Source organism: Hibiscus syriacus, unplaced genomic scaffold (genome assembly GCF_006381635.1).
Source record: "Hibiscus syriacus cultivar Baekdansim isolate YM2019G1 unplaced genomic scaffold, ASM638163v2 tig00110160_pilon, whole genome shotgun sequence".
Classification (NCBI taxonomy): Eukaryota; Viridiplantae; Streptophyta; class Magnoliopsida; order Malvales; family Malvaceae; genus Hibiscus; species Hibiscus syriacus.
The window spans coordinates 4571637-4591911 of NW_024062608.1; the positions used below are offsets into that span (position 1 = coordinate 4571637).

The window sequence follows — 20275 nt, forward strand, 5'->3', positions numbered from 1 at the left end:
TTTCAAAGCTATTTTGTGTACCGATGCACCTATAGTGCATCGGTACACCCCTAAAGGAAAAAGTGAATATTGGTCTGTTAAATTCATTCAAGTTATTAGCATCAAATTACAAGGTGTAGATATATGATAATTACCTTAAAATGTATATTTATGTAGATATCGAGCACGAACAAGTTCTGGAACGATTATCAAGTTATGATTCGAACGAAAGAAAGGAAATCATAAAAGTGGATTGGAACTTAGTGAGGCCAAGGTGAATGCATATTAGATAGCATATGATGTTTAATGGAAATAAGACTTGCGATAAGTCTATTTCCTATAATGTTATGCATGAATTCATGAACCTGAGCATGTATTTGCTATGAGTGTCTGAGTTATATGTTATTGTATGTGTGTGACATGATTTGAATGAATAATATGAATATGTGATGTACACGTATAAAAGATTAAGTGAATGAACCTAGATGATAAACATAATAATATATATGTTTTTGTAATCAATTCAAAGTAATACAAGGGATGTGATATGAGATATATGAAAGAGAAAGTACATATGATAGGTGAATCATATGAAAATATTCTACGTGTAAGTGAACCATGTGTCTATATGTATATATGATATGTGAGTTATATGACAGTGAGTTATGTGAAAGAACTATGAGACTACGTGTATATGTGAATGTGTGATAACATAACTATTACTGCCCATGTTATATGATATGAGAGCTAGAGGTATAGTTGGCATGCCAAGAGTCGAGGGTCTACGCGGTCCTTCGGGACATATATGTATTCTTTGGAACATGTGTGAGGTCTTTCAAGACACATACTTGATCCTTGATATATGTATATGGTTCTTAAGGAATTTTCTACGTGGTCCTTAGGGACAATCTTATATGGCACTTCGGTGAATTTCTACGTGGCACTACAGTGCAATTCTATGTGGACTTCGGTGCATTTATACGAGCTGTGGTGACAGTATTAGTGCACAACCTCAATAGACTCACATATCTATAGTTCTTACAGTGTACATGGGCTAATCAAGAGATAATAACAAATACACTATATGTGATATGTATGTTTAGTAATGTTAAGTGTGTTACATAAATCTCATGATGATACATTTGTTAATTGGTATAGTTATATATGTGCTAAATGATGTGTATGCCTAGTGAGTAAAAGGTATATGATTAAAGAAAAGGTATATGATTAAAGAAATCAATGATAATGATAATAATTATAATAAAAATAAAGAATTGATATGCATATTTTTGTAGTTATGTTTGATACATAATGCTTTCCATAGTTTATGAAGTCTACGTAAAGTATGCATAATAGCAATGAGAAATGGTATGTTATAGTAAATTTAATTATGCCTCACTTAGTCATAGACTTAGCGTGTGATTGTTTCACACGTAGGGTACAGAACTGAGAAGAGAATCTAAGAGGAGCAAGACATGTCAGCATCTTCCTTACAATGTTTCAGATCAGAAAAGAAATGTTTGATATGTATTTGATTCTTTTAGATATAGTTGGCATGTAATATAAATGATTTGAATAGTATATGCTCTAATAAGTTTGTAAACTTTTATGATGAAATAATATGAAGTTTTTTTACGAGAAATTTTCATTCTTTTAAATAAGTAAAAGTTTTAAAAGTTGATGTGACACCTCAGACTCGGATCTAAGTCGGATACGGGGTTGGGGTGTTACATTTAATTGTATCAGAGCTACGGTTTAACCGATTCTAGGCTAAAAACGAAGTCAAAAGTGTTTTAAAAAGTATACATGCCAACACAAAGTGAAAACAATTCTGATCTGATAGTGTAAGGAGTATATTGTCTTGATAATAGAGTTAAAGTGTTATGTTATATTTGATATATGATCATAAGGGTTTTCAAAGTGAAGCACAAGACGATATACCTAAAGGTAATAGCATTCACCTGCCCTGGCCAGGCAAGGAGAAGAGCGAAAACCTCAGGGAGTGCCTGTACAAGATTAGGGAATGTCTTCATGATGTTGAATGATATTTTGATGTGTTTCCAATTTTATACTTCTATAATTCATAGAATGAATGTATCAAAAAGAGTTGAGAACACCCGAGTTCAAGGGTGAATTTGAGAAATTATCTATTGTTATAGACATTTGATTAAATGATAGGAAGATAATGTTAGAAGGTTTTCATTTCTCTAAATTGAAGAAGTTAAATTGAGTAGTTTCGTTACTACGTTGGCAAGATAGAGTATGGTGGACAAATGTCACCATACGAACGTTAAAATATCAAGTGATGTGGTTATTGATTGTAGAAGAGTTCAAGAATAAAGTACATGGATGACTAATTCATAAGACAAATGAAGCTTGAATATATGAGATTGAAGCAAGGGAATTACACATGCATGTGTATGGAAGTAAGTTTAATAAGTTAAGCGGATTTGTTATTGAGTTAATTCCGATTAAGAAGGAAATATGTGATTGGTTGTTTAGGGCTTGCGCCTTAAATTAAAAGAGTGTTACTGGTTTTAAATTTGTTCTCGTTTCAAGAAATGGTTAATCGCGTTAAAGCTTTAGCAAGAGCTCAAAATGAAAGGATTGGAGAACAAAAATCACAGATGATTAAGAGAATTAGTGCTTTATAAAGTTAAGCACCATCAAACAAAGGTAGAGATTCTGGTTTTCAACTTTAAACCAGATATGAATTAGTTGTATTCTCCGCCAGAGAATAAAGCCAATCAGTTCAGATGGATTGGAAATTATAGTATTAAAGGAACTTTATCGTTCTAAAATAGAATAGTTTCTTTATAACATGGACAAGATAAAATGGAAGAGATTGATTTTAATTGGAGAATATTAAAAGATCAAGGAAGGGTTTAAGAATATGTATATCAGTGATCAGTTATAAAACAAAGATAAATAGAATGGTTGAATTCGAACCAAAGGAATTGTATTATGGACGAATGAGAATGAAGGTTTGATAAGTGATGGAAATAGTGAATGAATTATTTCGACTAGAAAGAATATATATATATATGGATAGTTTGATGAAGGTTTATGTTTGGATTGAAATAAATAAGTTGAATAATAAAGTAGTATGATTAAAGAATTTGTATGTTTGACGGAAACTAAGGATTGATAGAAAAGTTAAAAGGTTAAAGAAGAAAAAGTATAAATGATATGAAATGAATGTAAAAGCATAGGGGAAAAGGTAATGAAAGAATTAAAGTAATGAAGTGAAGTTTATAATAGCACGAAAGATTTATTGAATAGGTGATATGTAAAAAGGAATAGTAGACGTGTAAATAGTACTGTGTATACGCAAGAGTGTGGATATGATAAGGGATTTGCATTATAGATGGAAAGAGTTAGCAATGGCTAAAAAAATTTATGTGAGGGAAATGTATTGGAATTATAAGATATTTTTAGGTTTTGATAACCAAATATGAAGTGGATTCGAATACAATGTATATTTTAGTTATGTAATGAGATGTAGTGAAGGAGATAAGAATTTGAATGTTCAAGAGAAGATAAAGAGTAATAGAAAAGTTTGAGAAATGAGTATAAAAGAGTTTGGAACAGGAAGAAAATATATGATCTATATGATAAGAAGAATTGAAGAGTAAAGAAGGCAATGATTCGTATGTTAGAAGAAAATTTGTGCAAGTAGTGTTGACTATCATAATTATGTGAATATGATAAAGATAGGTGATCAGGGATAATTATAAGAGAGATTAAATAGTATGAGAGTGTGGACAAAATATATGATTTAGGTATGTTATAAGCATATTTGATTATGAAGGATAAGCAGATAAGGAAAATAAAAGATGTAGTTTTAAGATTAAGGGTGACGAGGATTATGAACGAATAGATTATAAAGTTTGATACAGAAATAAGAAAGGTATGTAAAGTGATATAAAGAGATGGTTTAATTTTGGTAAAATGTATATTTTAATGATATATGATGAAGGTTTAAGGTTATGTTTCTTGGTCAAGAAGACATAGTCAGAGGAATAAGAAATGAGTTATAGGCGTTAAGAAAGTTCAAATGGTAGTTAAATTATACAGTATGTTGATCCAATTATCAAGAATAAGCATGCTATTTGGAAGGATTAAGGTTGGGTTATTACTGTAAGACCATTAGATTTTGACGAAGGAAATCAATTGATTTATAATCTTGAGTAATAAGAGCGAATGTTAATATGTATATGATAAGTAGCATGATATGTATGTTCAACGGTTAATAGTAAGTGTATAATAGAAGAAGAGAAAAGATAGAAATGAATTAAGTTTTTGAAAATTGAAGGTAAATAAGTAATTGTAATGGTGAATGAATAAGGTAGAGAAAGCAACATGAGAACATTAAAAAATATGATCTTATTAAGGTGTGCAGTGAAAATTCGAGGACAAATTTTCTTAAAAGGAGGGGAGATTTGTAACATCCCAAAAGATGGGTCAGTGACTTAAATGCAAATTTTGAAAACTTAATGCTCAATTTCGAAATAAGTTAAAAGTTCAAAGATTTAATTGGAGAATTTTGATGTTGGATTTAATAATAAAGTTTGAAAATAATAAAGGTAGTATGGTCATATTGCAAGGAAGATTTTTATAATTCTTTTATAAGGAATTAACTCACGTGGAAGAGGAAAGAAAGGCCAAGTTGATTTCAGAGTTTCCAAGTTGATTTCAGAGTTTTCTTCTTCTCCCTCTTTCTTCCTCATACGTGAGAGCTCAAATAAAAGGTAAGTTTTATGGGTAATTGATTATTTGTTGATTTTAAGAGAAGGTTTTGAACCTTAGGTGATACTTAAGCTTAAGGAAAGCTTAAATCATCTTAAAATTAAAGAATGAAGAAGTTATGAGAGATTAAGAAAAAGGAGTTTTCAGTGAATTATTGAAATAAAAGGTTTAAATGAATTTGGAAGTTGAATTTAACTTGTCATCTATGAGAATAAGAAGTTATAAGAATTAGAATTAAATTTAGATAACATGGAAAATGGGGTAAGATTCTTGGTTTTAAGGATTTGGGAAATATATAGAAGAAAATAAGGTGTTGGAATGATAGAAGTTGGTTAAAGTGATCATAGTTAAGTTTGATAGCGTAACTAGGGCTTAATACTGGAAAATTGGGTGAAGTGTTGATAATTTTCGGGTAAAAACAGTCGATTCTGGGAAGGTGCATCGATGCACTATGAATGTGTACCGATGCACTAAGAATAATTTTGAATATGCATCGATGCACATTGGAAGGCATCGATGCATGGTAATTTTGAAGTTATTTTGTGTACCGACACACCTATAGTGCATCGGTACACCCCTAAAGAAAAAAGTGAATATTGGTATGTTAAATTCATTCAAGTTATTAGCATCAAATTACAAGGTGTAGATATATGATAATTACCTTAAAATGTATATTTATGTATATATCGAGCACGAACAAGTTTTGTAACGATTATCAAGTTATGATTTGATCGAAAGAAAGGAAATCATAAAAGTGGATTGGAACTTAGTGAGGCCAATGTGAGTGCATATTAGATAGAATACGATGTTTAATGGAAATAAGACTTGCGATAAGTCTATTTCCTATAGTGTTATGCATGAATTCATGAACCTGAGCATGTATTTGCTATGAGTGTCTGAGTTATATGTTATTGTATGTGTGTGACATGATTTGAATGAATAATATAAATATGTGATATATACGTATAAAAGATTAAGTGAATGAACCTAGATGATAAACATGATAATATATATGTTTTTGTAATCCATGCAAAGTAATATGAGCGATGTGATATAAGATATATGAAAGAGAAAGTATATATGATAGGTGAATCATATGAAAATGTTCTACGTGTAAGTGAACCATGTGTCTATATGTATATGTGATATGTGAGTTATATGACAGTGATCTATGTGAAAGAACTATGAGACTACGTGTATATGTGAATGTGTGATAACATAACTATTATTGCCTATATTATGTGATATGAGAGCTAGAGGTATAGTTGGCATGCCAAGAGTCGAGGGTCTACGCGGTCCTTCGGGACATATATATATTCTTTGGAACATATATGTATTCTTTGGAACATGTGCGAGGTCTTTTGAGACACATACTTGATCCTTGGTATATGTATATGGTTCTTAAGGAATTTTCTACGTGGTCCTTAGGGACAATCTTATATGGCACTTCGATGTATTTCTACGTTGCACTACTGTGCAATTCTACGTAGCACTTTGGTACATTTATACGAGCTGTGGTGATAGCATTAGTGCAAAACCTCAATAGACTCGCATATCTATAGTTCTCACTGTGTACATGGGCTAATCAAGAGATAATAACAAATAAACTATATGTGATATGTATGTTTGGTAATGTTAAGTGTGTTACAGAAATCTCATGATGATACATTTGTTAATTGGTATAGTTATATATGTGCTATATGATGTGTATGCCTGGTGAGTAAAAGGTAATATGATTAAAGAAATCAATGATAATGATAAGAATTATAATAAAAATAAAGAATTGATATGCATATGTCTGTAGTTATGTTTGATACATAACGCATTCCATAGTTTATGAAGTCTACATGACGTATGCATAATAGCAATTAGAAATGGTATGTTATAGTAAATTTAATTATGCCTCACTAAGTCGTAGACTTAGCATGTGATTGTTTCACACGTAGGGTACAGAAGTGAGAAGCGAATCTAAGAGGAGCAAGACAGGTCAGCATCTTCCTTACAATGTTTCAGATCAGAAAAGAAATGTTTGATATGTATTTGATTCTTTTAGATATAGTTGGCATGTAATATAAATGATTTGAATAGTATATGCTCTGATAAGTTTGTGAACTTTTATGATGAAATAATATGAAGTTTTTTTACGAGAAATTTTCATTCTTTTAAATAAGTAAAAGTTTTAAAAGTTGATGTGACACCTCGGACTCGGATCCGAGTCGGATACGGGTTGGGGGTGTTATATTTTTTGGATCAATACCTCGAACATTTTATGCATCATCCATTCTTGCATATTTCGCATGAGTTTTCTTTTTTCATTGCATTCACATGAACTAATAAAAGATGTCTCGTAAAAAAAAGGGGCACAAACACTAGACATTCCACCTCAAGCATTGGACACACCTTATCCACATAGCACTCGTTCAAATGGAAAAGAGAGGGAATTTTTTGATGAAAGTAATGACACTCCCAAAGAAGAAATTTGTTCATCTGAGAGTACATCAAAAGGAGCCTCGACAAGTGAAACGGTTGAGAAATGGGGAGCAAATACAGATGAAGGCCCTAATCCTCGACATTCTAGAAATAGTGGGGCATCCTAAAGAGGATGTATTCCATTTTGCAGCGTCCTGTTTGGACTTGTTTTTTTTAACCTTCTCATATTTCTTTTTGTAACTTGTTTTTGAACTTTGTCGTATTTCTTTTTATGAGGACATTTCAATGAATTTATGCTGAGCATTGAATCCAATTTACAACTTGAAATTCTTTGAATATCAGCTGAATTAAAAAACTCTATAAATAATTCAAAGTTACAGATCTTTGACAAAGTAACACGATTAAAAGCCGATAAAACCAAGGACTTGGACCTTACCCAAAATATACACTCAAACACCGTACCCTGCTCTTGCAATTAACCAATATAACATTTTCCTTTCATAAGGTGTGGACAACATGGGACATCTATTGCATATGACATTACTATACTTTTTATTTAAGACGTTCAGTGATGATAATGATCTTCACAGATGGAATAGTCGAGTAAGCAAATCTAGTTTAGGTCAGTTGCTTGGAAATTAAACTCTAAAGATGAAATTTTTGACTTTCAACAACACCTAGACTATAACAAGTTCTTCTTGACAATCTTAAGAAATTAAATCCGTAAAGCTGAGCTATTCCACTAAGGCAATTGGTTATAGAGGAAACTTGAAAGCTCTGACCTTATGAGTAGATTACGTTCGAACCTTGACATTGCTCGAATACTTGGCAATTCGGTGTTTGCTCCACTGCAATTGTCCGGCCGAAGACTTTGTGATGAGATGAACCCTTCAGTTAACTTGATAAAATTGATTATAATGTAAGTTATCCCTCTAGAGCAATTTTTTAAACGCCCCGGCTTTATGGATTCAGCTAGCCATATAACAGCAAATTAAATCAAATTTATCTAAGCATGAAGTTTCGGTAAAATGGACTAAGGGAGTTAAGGAACACCTGTTATAGTCAATTTCACACGAGCACTCAAGAATTTCATTTTTAGACCGATATTTTTGCATGGCCTTTGTTAGAAAAGCCTACAAATCTTGAACAAATGGAAGATTTTAGAGAACTGAAATAGAGGGTCTAGTAATTTATAATGCTAGTTGCGTCATTTTGTTCGCACCCAATTAAAATGCCAAGCCAGAGAAAAAATATGTTGCAATGACCGAAAAAATGACTTTTTTATGGCTGAAACCTTAGGTCAACCTGAAGTCAACTCATCCATTTGAACATTTGTCAAAGAGCTATAACTCTGAAAACATTAAAAGAGCTATCGATTCCTTTGATATACTTTGAACTCATGTTTACAATTTGATTCAATTAAGGAGCAATATTTTATAACTTTTTTTATCATTTTCTCTCCTAAAACAAGAAAAATGAGAAAAACATTTTCAAACAGAACAGTCTCAGATTTGAAAGGCCTGTAAAGCCAAAGCTTGAAAAGAGAATGGGGCACAATCTATTCCAAGGACCAGATTGGCAGACAAAACACAAGACTCCATCCAAGAAATAACACATAATTCATTCATGTTGTATGCATCTAAGACATACTTAGGTGCATCACATTCATCATTTTAGCATACATGATTTTTTACAGCTTTTAGAATCAAGTTTCGACTTCATGATGAAGGATACTTGATTCGCAAGCGCCTTTAAAGAACGATGGTGATTGCTTAACTCAGCAGTGAGAAGCTACACCTCAACTGACTTGACATATCTACATATATATAATCAATTTCAGATAGGTTCTAGAACCAATTCAGAACAAATCTAGTTCAGCTCAACTCTACAATAAGCATCATATTTCCAGTGAATGTCTTCAAGCCAGATTTTAATTCCACAACGGAAGATATCCGGCTGTCAAAATTTATCAGTGGGCTTTTTCGTAAAAGGGGAGTCATTCAAAGATCGTCTCATTTGGTTCATACTCGCTCAAAGAAATCACCTGAAGAATCATGACCAGCTTAGACCCGTGAAGGGAAGACATTTTTTTAAAGAAACTATTTACAGCATAATTCAAGTCTAGAAGGGTTATCTGCCAACAAAAGACCTTCGAGTTCGACTACGCTCAACTCTAAGGCATATCATTTACAGCATAACTCAAGGCTAGAAGGGTTATCTGCCAACAAAGACCTTCAAGTTCAACTACGCTCAGCTCCAAGGCACATTGTTTGCAGCATAGCTTAAGTCGAGAAGGGTTATCTGCCAAAGATCCTCGAGTTCGATTACACTCAACTTCGAGGGCACATCATTTATAGCATAACTCAAGGCTAGAAGGGTTATCTGTCACCAAAAGACCTTTGAGTTCGACTACGCTCAGCTCTAAGGCATATCATTTGTAGCATAACTTAAGTCGAGAAGGGTTATTTACCAACCAAAAACCTTCGAGTTCGAATACGCTAAGCTCTAAGGCATATCATTTGCAGCATAAATTAAGTCGATAAGGGTTATCTGACAACCAAAGACCTTCGCGTTCGACTACGCTCACCTCAAAGGCACATCATTTGCAGCATAGCTTAAGTCGAGAAGGGCTATCTGCCAACAAAAGACCTTCGAGTTCAACAACACTCAGCTCTAAGGCATATCATTTGCAGCATAACTTAAGTCGAGAAGGGTTATCTGCCAACTAAAGACCTTTGAGTTCGACTACGCTCAGCTTCGAAGGCAAATCATTTGCAGCATAGCTTAAGTCGAGAAGGGCTATCTGCCAAAGACCCTCAAGTTAGACTACACTCAGCTCCAAGGCATATCATTTGCAACATAACTTAAGTCGAGAAGGGTTATCTGCCAACCAAAGACCTTCGAGTTCGACTACTCTCAACTCCAAGGCACATCATTTGCAACATAGCTTAAGTCGAGAAGGGCTTTCTGCCAATGACCCTCTAGTTCGATTACACTCAACTTCGAGGGCACATCATTTACAACATAACTCAAGGCTAGAAGGGTTATCTGTGACCAAAAGACCTTCGAGTTCGACTACGCTCAGCTCCAAGGCATATCATTTACAACATAACTTAAGTCGAGAAGGGTTATCTTCCAACCAAAGACCTTTGAGTTCGACTACGCTCAGCTCCAAGGCACATCATTTGCTTCATAGCCTAAGTCGAGAAGGGCTATCTGCCAAAGACCCTCGAGTTCGATTACACTCAGCTTCGAGGGCACATTATTTACATCATAACTCAAGGCTAGAAGGGTTATCTGTGACCAAAAGACCTTCGAGTTCGACTACGCTCAGCTTCAAGGCACATCATTTGTGGTATAGCTTAAGTCGAGAAGGGTTATCTGCCAAAGACCCTCGATTTTGATTATACTCAGCTTCGAGGGAACATTATTTACAGAATAACTCAAGGCTAGAAAGGTTATCTGTGACCAAAAGACCTTCGAGTTCGACTACGCTCAGCTCCAAGGCATATCATTTATAGCATAACTTAAGTCAAGAAGGGTTATCTGCCAACCAAAGACCTTTGAGTTTGACTACGCTCAGCACCAAGGCACATCATTTGCAGCATAGCTTAAGTCGAGAAGGACTATCTGCCAAAGACCCTTGAGTTCAATTACACTCAACTCAAAGGCACATCATTTACAGCATAACTCAAGGCTATAAGGGTTATTTGTCAACAAAGACCTTTGAGTTCGATTACACTAAGCTCAATAGCTCATCATTTGCAGCATGACTCAAGGCAAGAAGGGTTATCTGCCAACAAAAGACCTTCGAGTTCGATTACACTCAGCTCAAAGTCACATTATTTATAACATAACTCAATGCAAGAAGGGCTATCTGTCAATAAAATTGTTGAGCTCGATTCCATTCAGCTTGATGACACATCAACCGCATGGTAGCATCAAGAAACTACTTTCTAGTTTAAACCGAGGTCTTTAAGTCAAGAAGAAGACCTGGGTCGGTTGTGCTTTAGTGACAAGCAATCATTTTCTAGTAGCATAGTTTAAGTCGATGAAAGTTATATGTCAACGAAGATTTTGGAGTTCGATTTCAACTTTGCGACGAAGGATATCGTGCTCAGAATTGTCCAGTTCAGCTCAACCTCATGATAGGGGAGTCATTTCATGATTCAATCCAAATTAATGAACCTGTCATAACATCGGATTTCAACACCACAATAGAGGATATTCGATGACGGATGTTAAACTTAGTGATACATCCATGGACGAAAATTGTATCTTGTAATCTTTCCCCTATCCCTGTTACACGACTATGGGAAAAGATGGGCAGCTGTGGATACCAATTTTCACCCGATTTTATATTTTTGTTGTTTTATTATTATAATAAATGTTAAATTTCTTTTCTAATTTTACAGGCCCGAAATTATTACATAATGGGCAGCAACCCAGTGGCCCAGCATTACACGTGTGACCCAACAAAGGCTCAACAGCCCAACGTGCAACCAACTTCCAAACAACCCTAATCCCTTCACACCTCTTCAACGCCGCATCCGAGTTTCACGACCGTACACTTCTCACGCAACATCCTCCGCCGAATATGCTCCACAACGGCCATTTCGCTCAACAAACAACAACCAACGAGCCAAGAATATTAGGACTCTATCCCTAAAAATATAATATATTATAGGCTATAAATATGTGTTTGTATTCAACATACAGTACACGATTTTTACAAGAGAGATTACACACAAATACTCAGAAATACGCAAGACACGAGCACTTGTAAAGCTTTCGGAAGGGAAATAAGAAATAAATGGATGGCATTAACAAGGAGGCATTTTTATCTTATTTTATTTACTTTCTAGCAACTACTTGTGTGTGTGGTATTTGTTTTGAAAGAAAATAAGAGTTAGAAGCTTACCAATTTGAGTCACCGGGATTAACACTAAAGCATCGAGAATTATTCATAAAGCCTTGCATGTAGATTATTTGAATTAGTTCTCATTTTTCGTGATTTTAAAATGGAAAATATAGGTAAATTAAAGGGTTTAGTGTTTACCTTTCGAAGCCAATAGGTGAGTTCCTTCAACACATCCATCATTCCTAAGAGAAGGTGAGACTAGAATGAAGAGGGGCTAGCTTTTGAGGTTTTGATCGAGTGTGAGAATGAGAGAACGGCATTGTTGGAGGGGAAAAGGGATGAAAAAAATAAGGATAAGGTTTAGTTTATATCTAAAATAATGTATATATTATCCCATTAAAATAATGCATATATTATCCCATTAAAATAATGTATATATTAGCCCATTAAAATAAGGTACATCTCAGCAAATGGCAATGCTTCAAAAGTGATCAACCCGTGTTTTTGGAGTATGGGTTATCTGTGGGTAAGGTTCATTAGTTTTGAATCCTTGTGTTTTGGTCTTCATGTTAAGATATTTGAAAGTCTGATTTAGTTATTGAGTTTGGCACGTGTTTCATTTTAGTCCACCCACACACGCATGACCTGTTTTTAAAGGGAAAGGTATCAATCCCCTTTCTAGTCCCTCTATGTTTTTAATGCTCTAATTTACCCCCAAAATCCCATTTTTATCTCAAAATCTTCTTTAAATTGACCCCCATTTTAATTTCTTTTCATTTTAGTTCCTTATTATTCTATATTTAATTATATCTTTTATTATCTATTATTTTTTATTTTTTTTCCTTTATGTTTTTTACTACCTTTTTAGTATTTTATTTTAATATTTTTTATAATATATATATGTATTTTTTCTTTTTTTGTATTTATTTTTATTTTACCATCTAACATTTTTTTCGACATTTTTAGTGGCAATTTCAAACGAACAAATGTAAGCAATTCGAATGGAGTAATTTAAATTTAAATTTTTAATTTTTCGCAATCAAGACAACCGATAAATTAATTGGTACCGAAAGGGCGGTTCAAGGGTGCTAATCCTTCCTTGACCGTAACCGACTCTCGAACCCGATATATTTCCGGTATAACGCAGATCATGTAAGATGATGTTCGATCCACCTAAATTCTTTTTAAAATGGTCGGTGGCGACTCTAACCATTTCATTCAAGTCGAAGCTCAATTCCGGGTTCAACCGAAAGATGTCTACAACAATCTGGTTATAGGAAAATTACTCGTTCTCATTTATTTCCCAACAACTTCAACTCAAATCCGTTTTGAAAACTTTAAATTCTTCTAAAATCATTGTTATAAAATCATAAATCGTTTAACAGTTGAAATTCAAGTTTAGGAGGAAAATTACTAGAAGGTGTGTCTGTTTAATAATAGCATCTGCTTGAGTTGTCATGTATTACAAAGACGCTTTTAATACAGTATTATCGACGAAGTACGTCTTTTTCCTATGTGCTTAAAATGAGAGTCATTTTTCTAAATATTCTTTTGGTGACACTACCTTAATTAATTATATAAATAATATTATTTACCTAAATTTACTATACAACTACAATTAAACATTATAATACACAATTGAATTTGAAATTTGAAGTATATTTATGTTTAAGGGTCACTTTTGCCTCTGTAGTATATCAAATTTATCATTTTCGATCATATCATATTTTTACATCAATTTAGCCTTTCAAGTTGTTTAATTGCATCATATTATGCCCTTCCCCTAACTTAAAACCCTAAATTATAAACCCCACGTTAGTGTTTAGATGTAATAGGGTTATAGTTTAGAGTTTTAAGTTAGGTGTATGGTTATAAAATATTATACTTGAGCAACTTCGAGGGCTAAATTGGTGCGAAAATACGATATGAGCAAAAGTGATAAATTGGATCTACTATAGGGGCAATTTGCCTATATTCATACATGAAACCAAACTAAGATTTTTTAAAGAACTCATGTGTAATTTACAAATTTCAATTTGATACCTCAAAGTTCTAAATAAACTCAACCTCATCATAAATATTAGGGTAAACTACACGTTTAGTACATCAAATATCACTTTTGTTCCGTTTTAGTACCTGAACTTTCAAAAAATTTCAAAATCATACCTAATGTTTACTTTTTATTTCATTTTAGTACCCCCATTGTTAACTTTTTATTTCATTTTAGTACATAAATTTTTAATGGCGGGGTACTAAAATGAAATAAAAAGTAAACTTTAGGTATGGTTTTGAAAAATTGAAAGTTTAAGTACTAAAATAGAATAAAAGTGATAGTTTAGGTACTAAACATGTAGTTTACCCTAAATATTATTACAATAATATTTGTACTTTTTATAAGTTTTAAGCAATACAATTATAAATCATCACTTGGAATATTTAATCATGAAACTAATAAAATTTTATAAAATCATTTATCACTCTTCTTAAGCTGATTTTATTAATTATTTTTTACAAAAAAAATTAAGTATAATAAAATTTAAAATAAACTACTTATTTGATCATTCATATATTTTTGTGCTTTTATTTTGTCACGTATTATTTTTTTAAAATTATATTCAATATTACATTTTATTTTTGTTTTGGTATGTTTCATTAGATTTGACGATTGGTTTAACGAAAATGATAATATGACATATTATATCAATGATTTTAGTCCTCAAAACTTAAATTGATCCTTGTTTAAAATAATTTAAAAATATTAAATATTTAAAAATTCTATAAATTTAATCCAACATAAAATCTATAATTTCCAATTCTAAATCACAATCTTCCCCACGCCCATTTTCCAATGTCGCCATTAATTGTTTGCTCAGTCGATGTCGTCTCTCTATACTGATTGTACACTTGTTTTTAAATCTTTAGGTTTAATGTAAAAAAATTAATGTCCAAAATATATCTAAGTTAATTTTAAGTATTTAAAAAATCGTTAAAAATAAGTGTTTAATATTTTTCGATGTTATACGTTGTGACGGTTATTAAATTCAATCGTTAAGAGATCTTGTACGTGCATGTTTTTTTAAAAAAATTGAAAATAAAAAACATTTTTTAGAAAAAAAACTTAATTTCCCAACACATCCTGTACGTAGTCTCCAGCGACGTTGCTACTAATTTCACCTCTCCTTACCCCCGTTCAGTAGCATGGGGTCACCCTAACCCTCATGTATGAAATTTTTCTTCCGTGTATGAACACTAGTACATTTATCAATTCATTTGGAATTTTGGGTTTTAAAATTTTGAGATTTGGATATTAAGATTTAGAAATTTTGGCAACAATATTGAGGGAAGAAATAAGGGGTTCCGGCTTCCACTTAGTGGAGTTTTGGTCGGCTGCGTTAGTTCGATCGACAGCGTTGTGGAGTCGACGAGGATAAAGAGGATTAAAATTAATGATCTTAGATATTTTTCGTAATTTTATAATTTTGGGAAGTTTTTTCAAAATGAAAAATATTTTTAAGTTTTTAATTTAAATAAAAAAATTAAAATTTTATAAACATGAAATGTTCCACTTAACGTTCGAATTTAATGAGCATTACAGTCCATATACCTAAAAGTGTAACATTGGAAATATTAGGTACCTTATTTTAACAAAATATTCTTTAGGCACTTAAAATTAACTTATAGAGTATACTTTGGGCACTTATTTTTGCATAAGTCATTTTTAGGCTAAAATGCACCATTCCCCCTTAAATTATACATTTTTTACTGAGTTGTCCCTTAAAATTTAAATCGTTATCTTATTTGCATGTTAACTGTATTAAAAACATAAAGGTAAATTATATATTTAGTCACTCATCTATTAATGCAATTATGTTTTTGTCATCCAACTATTTTTTTCTTTCAAGATCATCACTAAACTTAAGTTTTTGTTCCATTTTAGTTACCCAATTGAATTACATTTAGTTTTAACATTTATAATACATAATAACTCATTTATATCACATAATTTTTTTTACTTGACACATAAATTTTAATTTATAATAATAAATAATATTATAACGTTAATAACAAATAACATTGTTTGTATTTGAAATTTTGATAAAAGAAATTTTAAATATTAAATTATAATATCATAAATATTTCAGCAACATAAACGATCTATTCACCTACCCTCGCTTCTTCTCTTCACATCACCATGTCTTCTTCTAGTTCAGTTCCATTGCCAGCAGCTCAGACAAGGATGGGATCATTTCCAAACATGCAACATCCTCAGGAAGCACGTGATTAAACCAGTGGCTCCTGTTGCAAAGCTTCCCGGCTACGGAAGAAGCTGAGGTTCCCGATACAAGGGGAGGCTTTTGGTATTACAACATACCAGAGATGCAACACCACCTCAACCTGCAATGCAAGTTCCACTTTCACGTGGAGCTTGATTTTCTGCTTATGAGGAGACGAGCCCACGACAACTAAACCGAGCAGGTTCCAAAGCCAATGCATTTTTACAAGAATCGGCTTCTTTCCTTTTTTTGCCAAGGTTGAGAATTCTATTCCAGAGTTCGAGAAAATGATCATTGCCCTCTATGTCTATGCATTATATTTTGTCTGATTTGGCATACTGTTCTACATTTTGAAGGTGTGGAGATGCCCCCTTGCTCTTAATACTATTCATTATTGTAAACCAATTTATACGTCGAATAAAAAAATAAGTGATATAAATCAACTCTATATATTACAATTTTAAAAAATAAATCGAATCTAATTGAGTGATCAAAATGGAACAAAAAACTTAATGATGATTTTGGGAAAAAGGATAATTAAATGATCAAAATATAACAGCATTAATAGTTGATAGATTAAATATGTATTTTTTTGCTATAATTGTTATATATTTACAGGAAAACTTTTAAGAAATCTGGTCATTCTATATCATTTTTATCCATGTAAGGTGCAAGATTTTTACGACGGTTTGAAATTGAATTTCCTTTATGTGTTAAGAGGAAGATATACATAGGGATTAAAAGATGCGACCCAGCGGTAGAGAAGGAAGACATTGATAAAAATGGAATTCTATTTAATTTTATATTTCTTCTGAACAATTTTATATTAATTATGCAAATTGTGATTTGCGAATTGTACGATGGAGTTAACAGATTTTTGGTTATTGATATTAGGAATGGTAATTTGACTAATTGGATCAACATTGTGGTCCATTTGAACAGATATTTATTGAGAAAAAATAAATAAAAAATTAATTTTAATCTTTGATTTTTAATCTAACAACCGTAAAAAGTGTAAAATTAAATATATATATATATATATATTGTAAGTAGATCATAATCTTATATAGATATTTTATTAGGTAAAATTAAGACTTAAATTGACATTTTATGTAAAACTAGACCTAAATTAGGCCCCGCCGATTTAAAATCAGATCTAATATTTTATTATTTATTAGCAAAACAATATATTATATAAAGGGATCAAATTGATAGAATTTTAAGAATTAAAGAATTCATATTTTAAATTAAGATTAAATTAATATAATTATAAGTTATGAATTTAAACTACTATTATATTGTATTATATTATATTTTTGATAAATTAACCATCAAATATAACGAGAGATAACACAAAAATAAAATTCAATGTTATGTATACTTTAAGAAATATAATTAGATAATTAAAATAAAAGCACTAAAATGAGTGAATGTTCATAGATATTTATTTTAGATATAAAACTGAAATATTTAAAAATAAATTGGAGACACAGATATTATCTAAATCCCCATTGTTTCCCGACAGTTCCTCGTTCAATAATTTACTCAACACTTTTGGTTAACGTTTATCATTTCCCCTTGTTCTTTCTGTAGCTATCTGCTGTCACTCGTAGCTCTAATCTCTCTTTCTTCACTGGTCTTTCAGCTTTCTTCTCTTTTTAACCTTTGTGGCGGATAAGCCGCGTTTTTTTTTTGCAGATCCAGCGAAAAAAAAACCAAACTTCTGGTAAAATCTTTTTCTCTTTTTCTTTCTTGCTAACTATAAAGTGTAGAACTAGTATATATGTTAATGTTCTCTTGTCAGTTTTTCTTTATTATTCAAAGAATAGATTTTTTTGTGGTACAGTGTAATTCCATTGACTTCTTGAGTGATGTTAATTACGATAAAATGATGCTACTTGCTTTTCTCTCATCTATTTTTCTTTTTTAAATATGAGTGACCTTTTTTGGCTTGTTGGGTAAAAGTCTTTCTTCTTTCGTTAATTTTCTTTTGTTTTTGCATAATTGGATTCTTGTAGCTGTTTCTTGATCTGGGTATGGTTATTTTCTCCGAGCTATTTGATCAAACTGCTTGGAATAGAAGATTTCAAAAGGTGTTCGGATTTGGGTTGATGTGTGAAAAGACTATATAGGTTTTTGTGATGCTCAGGTAAAGTATTTATTCTTCATTTTCAATCATCTTTTTGCTTAAAGCTGGCTTCTTTTACTAGAAAACCAGATTATTTATTGTCATTGTTCCAGTTTTTCTATTTGCCATTTGCTTTTGTGTTAGTAATTTAGGCCCCATTTTTTAACATGCTATGATTTTCAGTTCTTGTTTATAGAACCTTTTTGCTTTTGCCTTACTTTTTACAGATGGAAGAGGATGGTGAGTTCAGGTGCTGGGATGAATTGCTTCCGGATGCGCTTGGGTTGATTTTCAAGAATCTTCCACTCCAGGAGGTACTTACTGTGATCCCAAGGGTATGCAAATCATGGGGGAGAGCAGTTAGTGGACCTTATTGCTGGCAGGACATTGACATTGAAAAATGGAGCCAACAATGTCGGCCGGAGATCCTTGATCGCATGCTTCAAATGCTGATAACTAGGAGCTCGGGTTCACTCCGCAATCTCTGTGTTACCGGCCTCCCTAATGACCAGAGCTTTTCGTTCATTGCAGATAAGTAAGGACATGACTCGTTGCTATCTATGGCTCTCAATTGCATTTTCTCTTTATATCCCTACATCTGCTATCTCTTTATAGGTTGATAAAAGCCTAAAACTAATAATATTAAAGTGAAGATTAATGGATGAAGTTCTGTATTCTGAATATTTACTAATAGAGTAGGGAACAATAGCCAATATCGTGGTAAAGAATCTGAAGTGTATACTATGATCAATGAATGGTTTGTGACGTCCTTGGATATTGTAAATGTGGGATATAGCTTTTGTTATTTACTCCAGCTTCCCACTGCTTCTAGTGCCAAATCTCTTCAGACTTTACGGCTGCCAAGAAGCGAAATAAGTGATTCAGTAGTGGAACAGGTTGCTGGGAGGCTGTCCTCGGTGACTTTCTTGGATGTTAGTTACTGCAGGAATATCGGATCACTGGCCCTCGAAGCAATAGGCAAGCACTGTAAGTTACTAATGGGGTTGAGGAGAACAATGCACCCATTAGAGGTAGTAGATAAACTGTCTCAAGATGATGAAGCCCTTGCCATTGCTACTACAATGCCGAAGCTCAAGCAACTTGAGGTGGCATACTTGCTGATTAGCACAGAAGGTGTGCTCAAAATACTTGAAAGCTGCCCTGACCTGGAGTTACTAGACATTCGAGGATGTTGGAATGTGAAGCTAGATGAAAGTTTTGTCAATAAACTTTCACGGTTGAAGGTGGTCGGACCTCTCGTTGTGGACTATTCTGGGATGAAGGGATGGGATGATTGTTCGAATTATTCAGGTTCCTCTGGTTACTTGGCCTGGGACTTTGTTGCCGGAGATGTTGGTGTTGATTACTATGATGAGATATCAGATGGGGATTGGGAAGATGACCAAAACGTGGTAGATGTGGAAATGAGGTTCTATGATGGTTTTGACTCTGAAAATGCTGCATTCGATTGGCCCCTCTCCCCCTAAAGGATTGTCTTCCCCTCTCCCCCTATAGGATTGTTAACCCTGTCTTCTCAAATTTAGGTTGATAGAGCTCCACACGGACATCAACCTCGACTGCGTTGAGCACTTTGCTGCCACTTTGCTATGTACAAACATTGTATTTCTAATGTAGTGTATAAACAAGTTTTCCTAGGAGTGTTTGTAATAAAAGAACTTGTAACCTGTAGCAAAAGAATTTGTTTCCTTAGTAAATTGAGGTATATATCTCATAGCGTTTCCATGCTTCCGTAACGTCCCCACAATGATTATACAATTTGGAGTGGAATTTGTAAAGATGGTCCAAATTAGTGTGTGGCAACTACCATGGAATATCAAAGAAATTGATCAGTTT

The 20275-nt window shown here is 32.8% G+C and overlaps 1 protein-coding gene across 2 annotated transcripts; it reads left to right on the forward strand.

Annotated features, from left to right (window-relative positions):
• Window positions 1-430: 430 nt before the first annotated feature.
• Window positions 431-20184, forward strand: LOC120216423 (F-box protein FBW2-like). Of its 2 annotated transcripts, none has more exons than XM_039213859.1 (4): window positions 431-436; window positions 18649-18956; window positions 19254-19917; window positions 19985-20183. In XM_039213859.1, the coding sequence occupies exons 2-3, from the start codon at window positions 18649-18651 to the stop codon at window positions 19906-19908; spliced, it is 963 nt and encodes a 320-aa protein (XP_039069790.1). In that variant the 5' UTR covers window positions 431-436; the 3' UTR covers window positions 19909-19917; window positions 19985-20183. The 2 variants fall into 2 exon arrangements, with proteins under 2 accessions (XP_039069790.1, XP_039069789.1); XM_039213858.1 differs by lacking the exon at window positions 431-436 and adding an exon at window positions 12894-12912 and having other exon boundaries at window positions 18599-18956; window positions 19985-20184.
• Window positions 20185-20275: the final 91 nt, after the last annotated feature.

What these genes read in the sequence shown, in the direction of transcription:
- LOC120216423 (XM_039213859.1), top strand. Translation starts at nt 18,649, where the DNA reads ATGGAAGAGGATGGTGAGTTCAGGTGCTGGGATGAATTGCTTCCGGAT. An exon ending in TTTTCGTTCATTGCAGATAA is followed by an intron (nt 18,957 to 19,253) that starts GTAAGGACATGA and finishes CACTGCTTCTAG; the next exon opens with TGCCAAATCTCTTCAGACTT.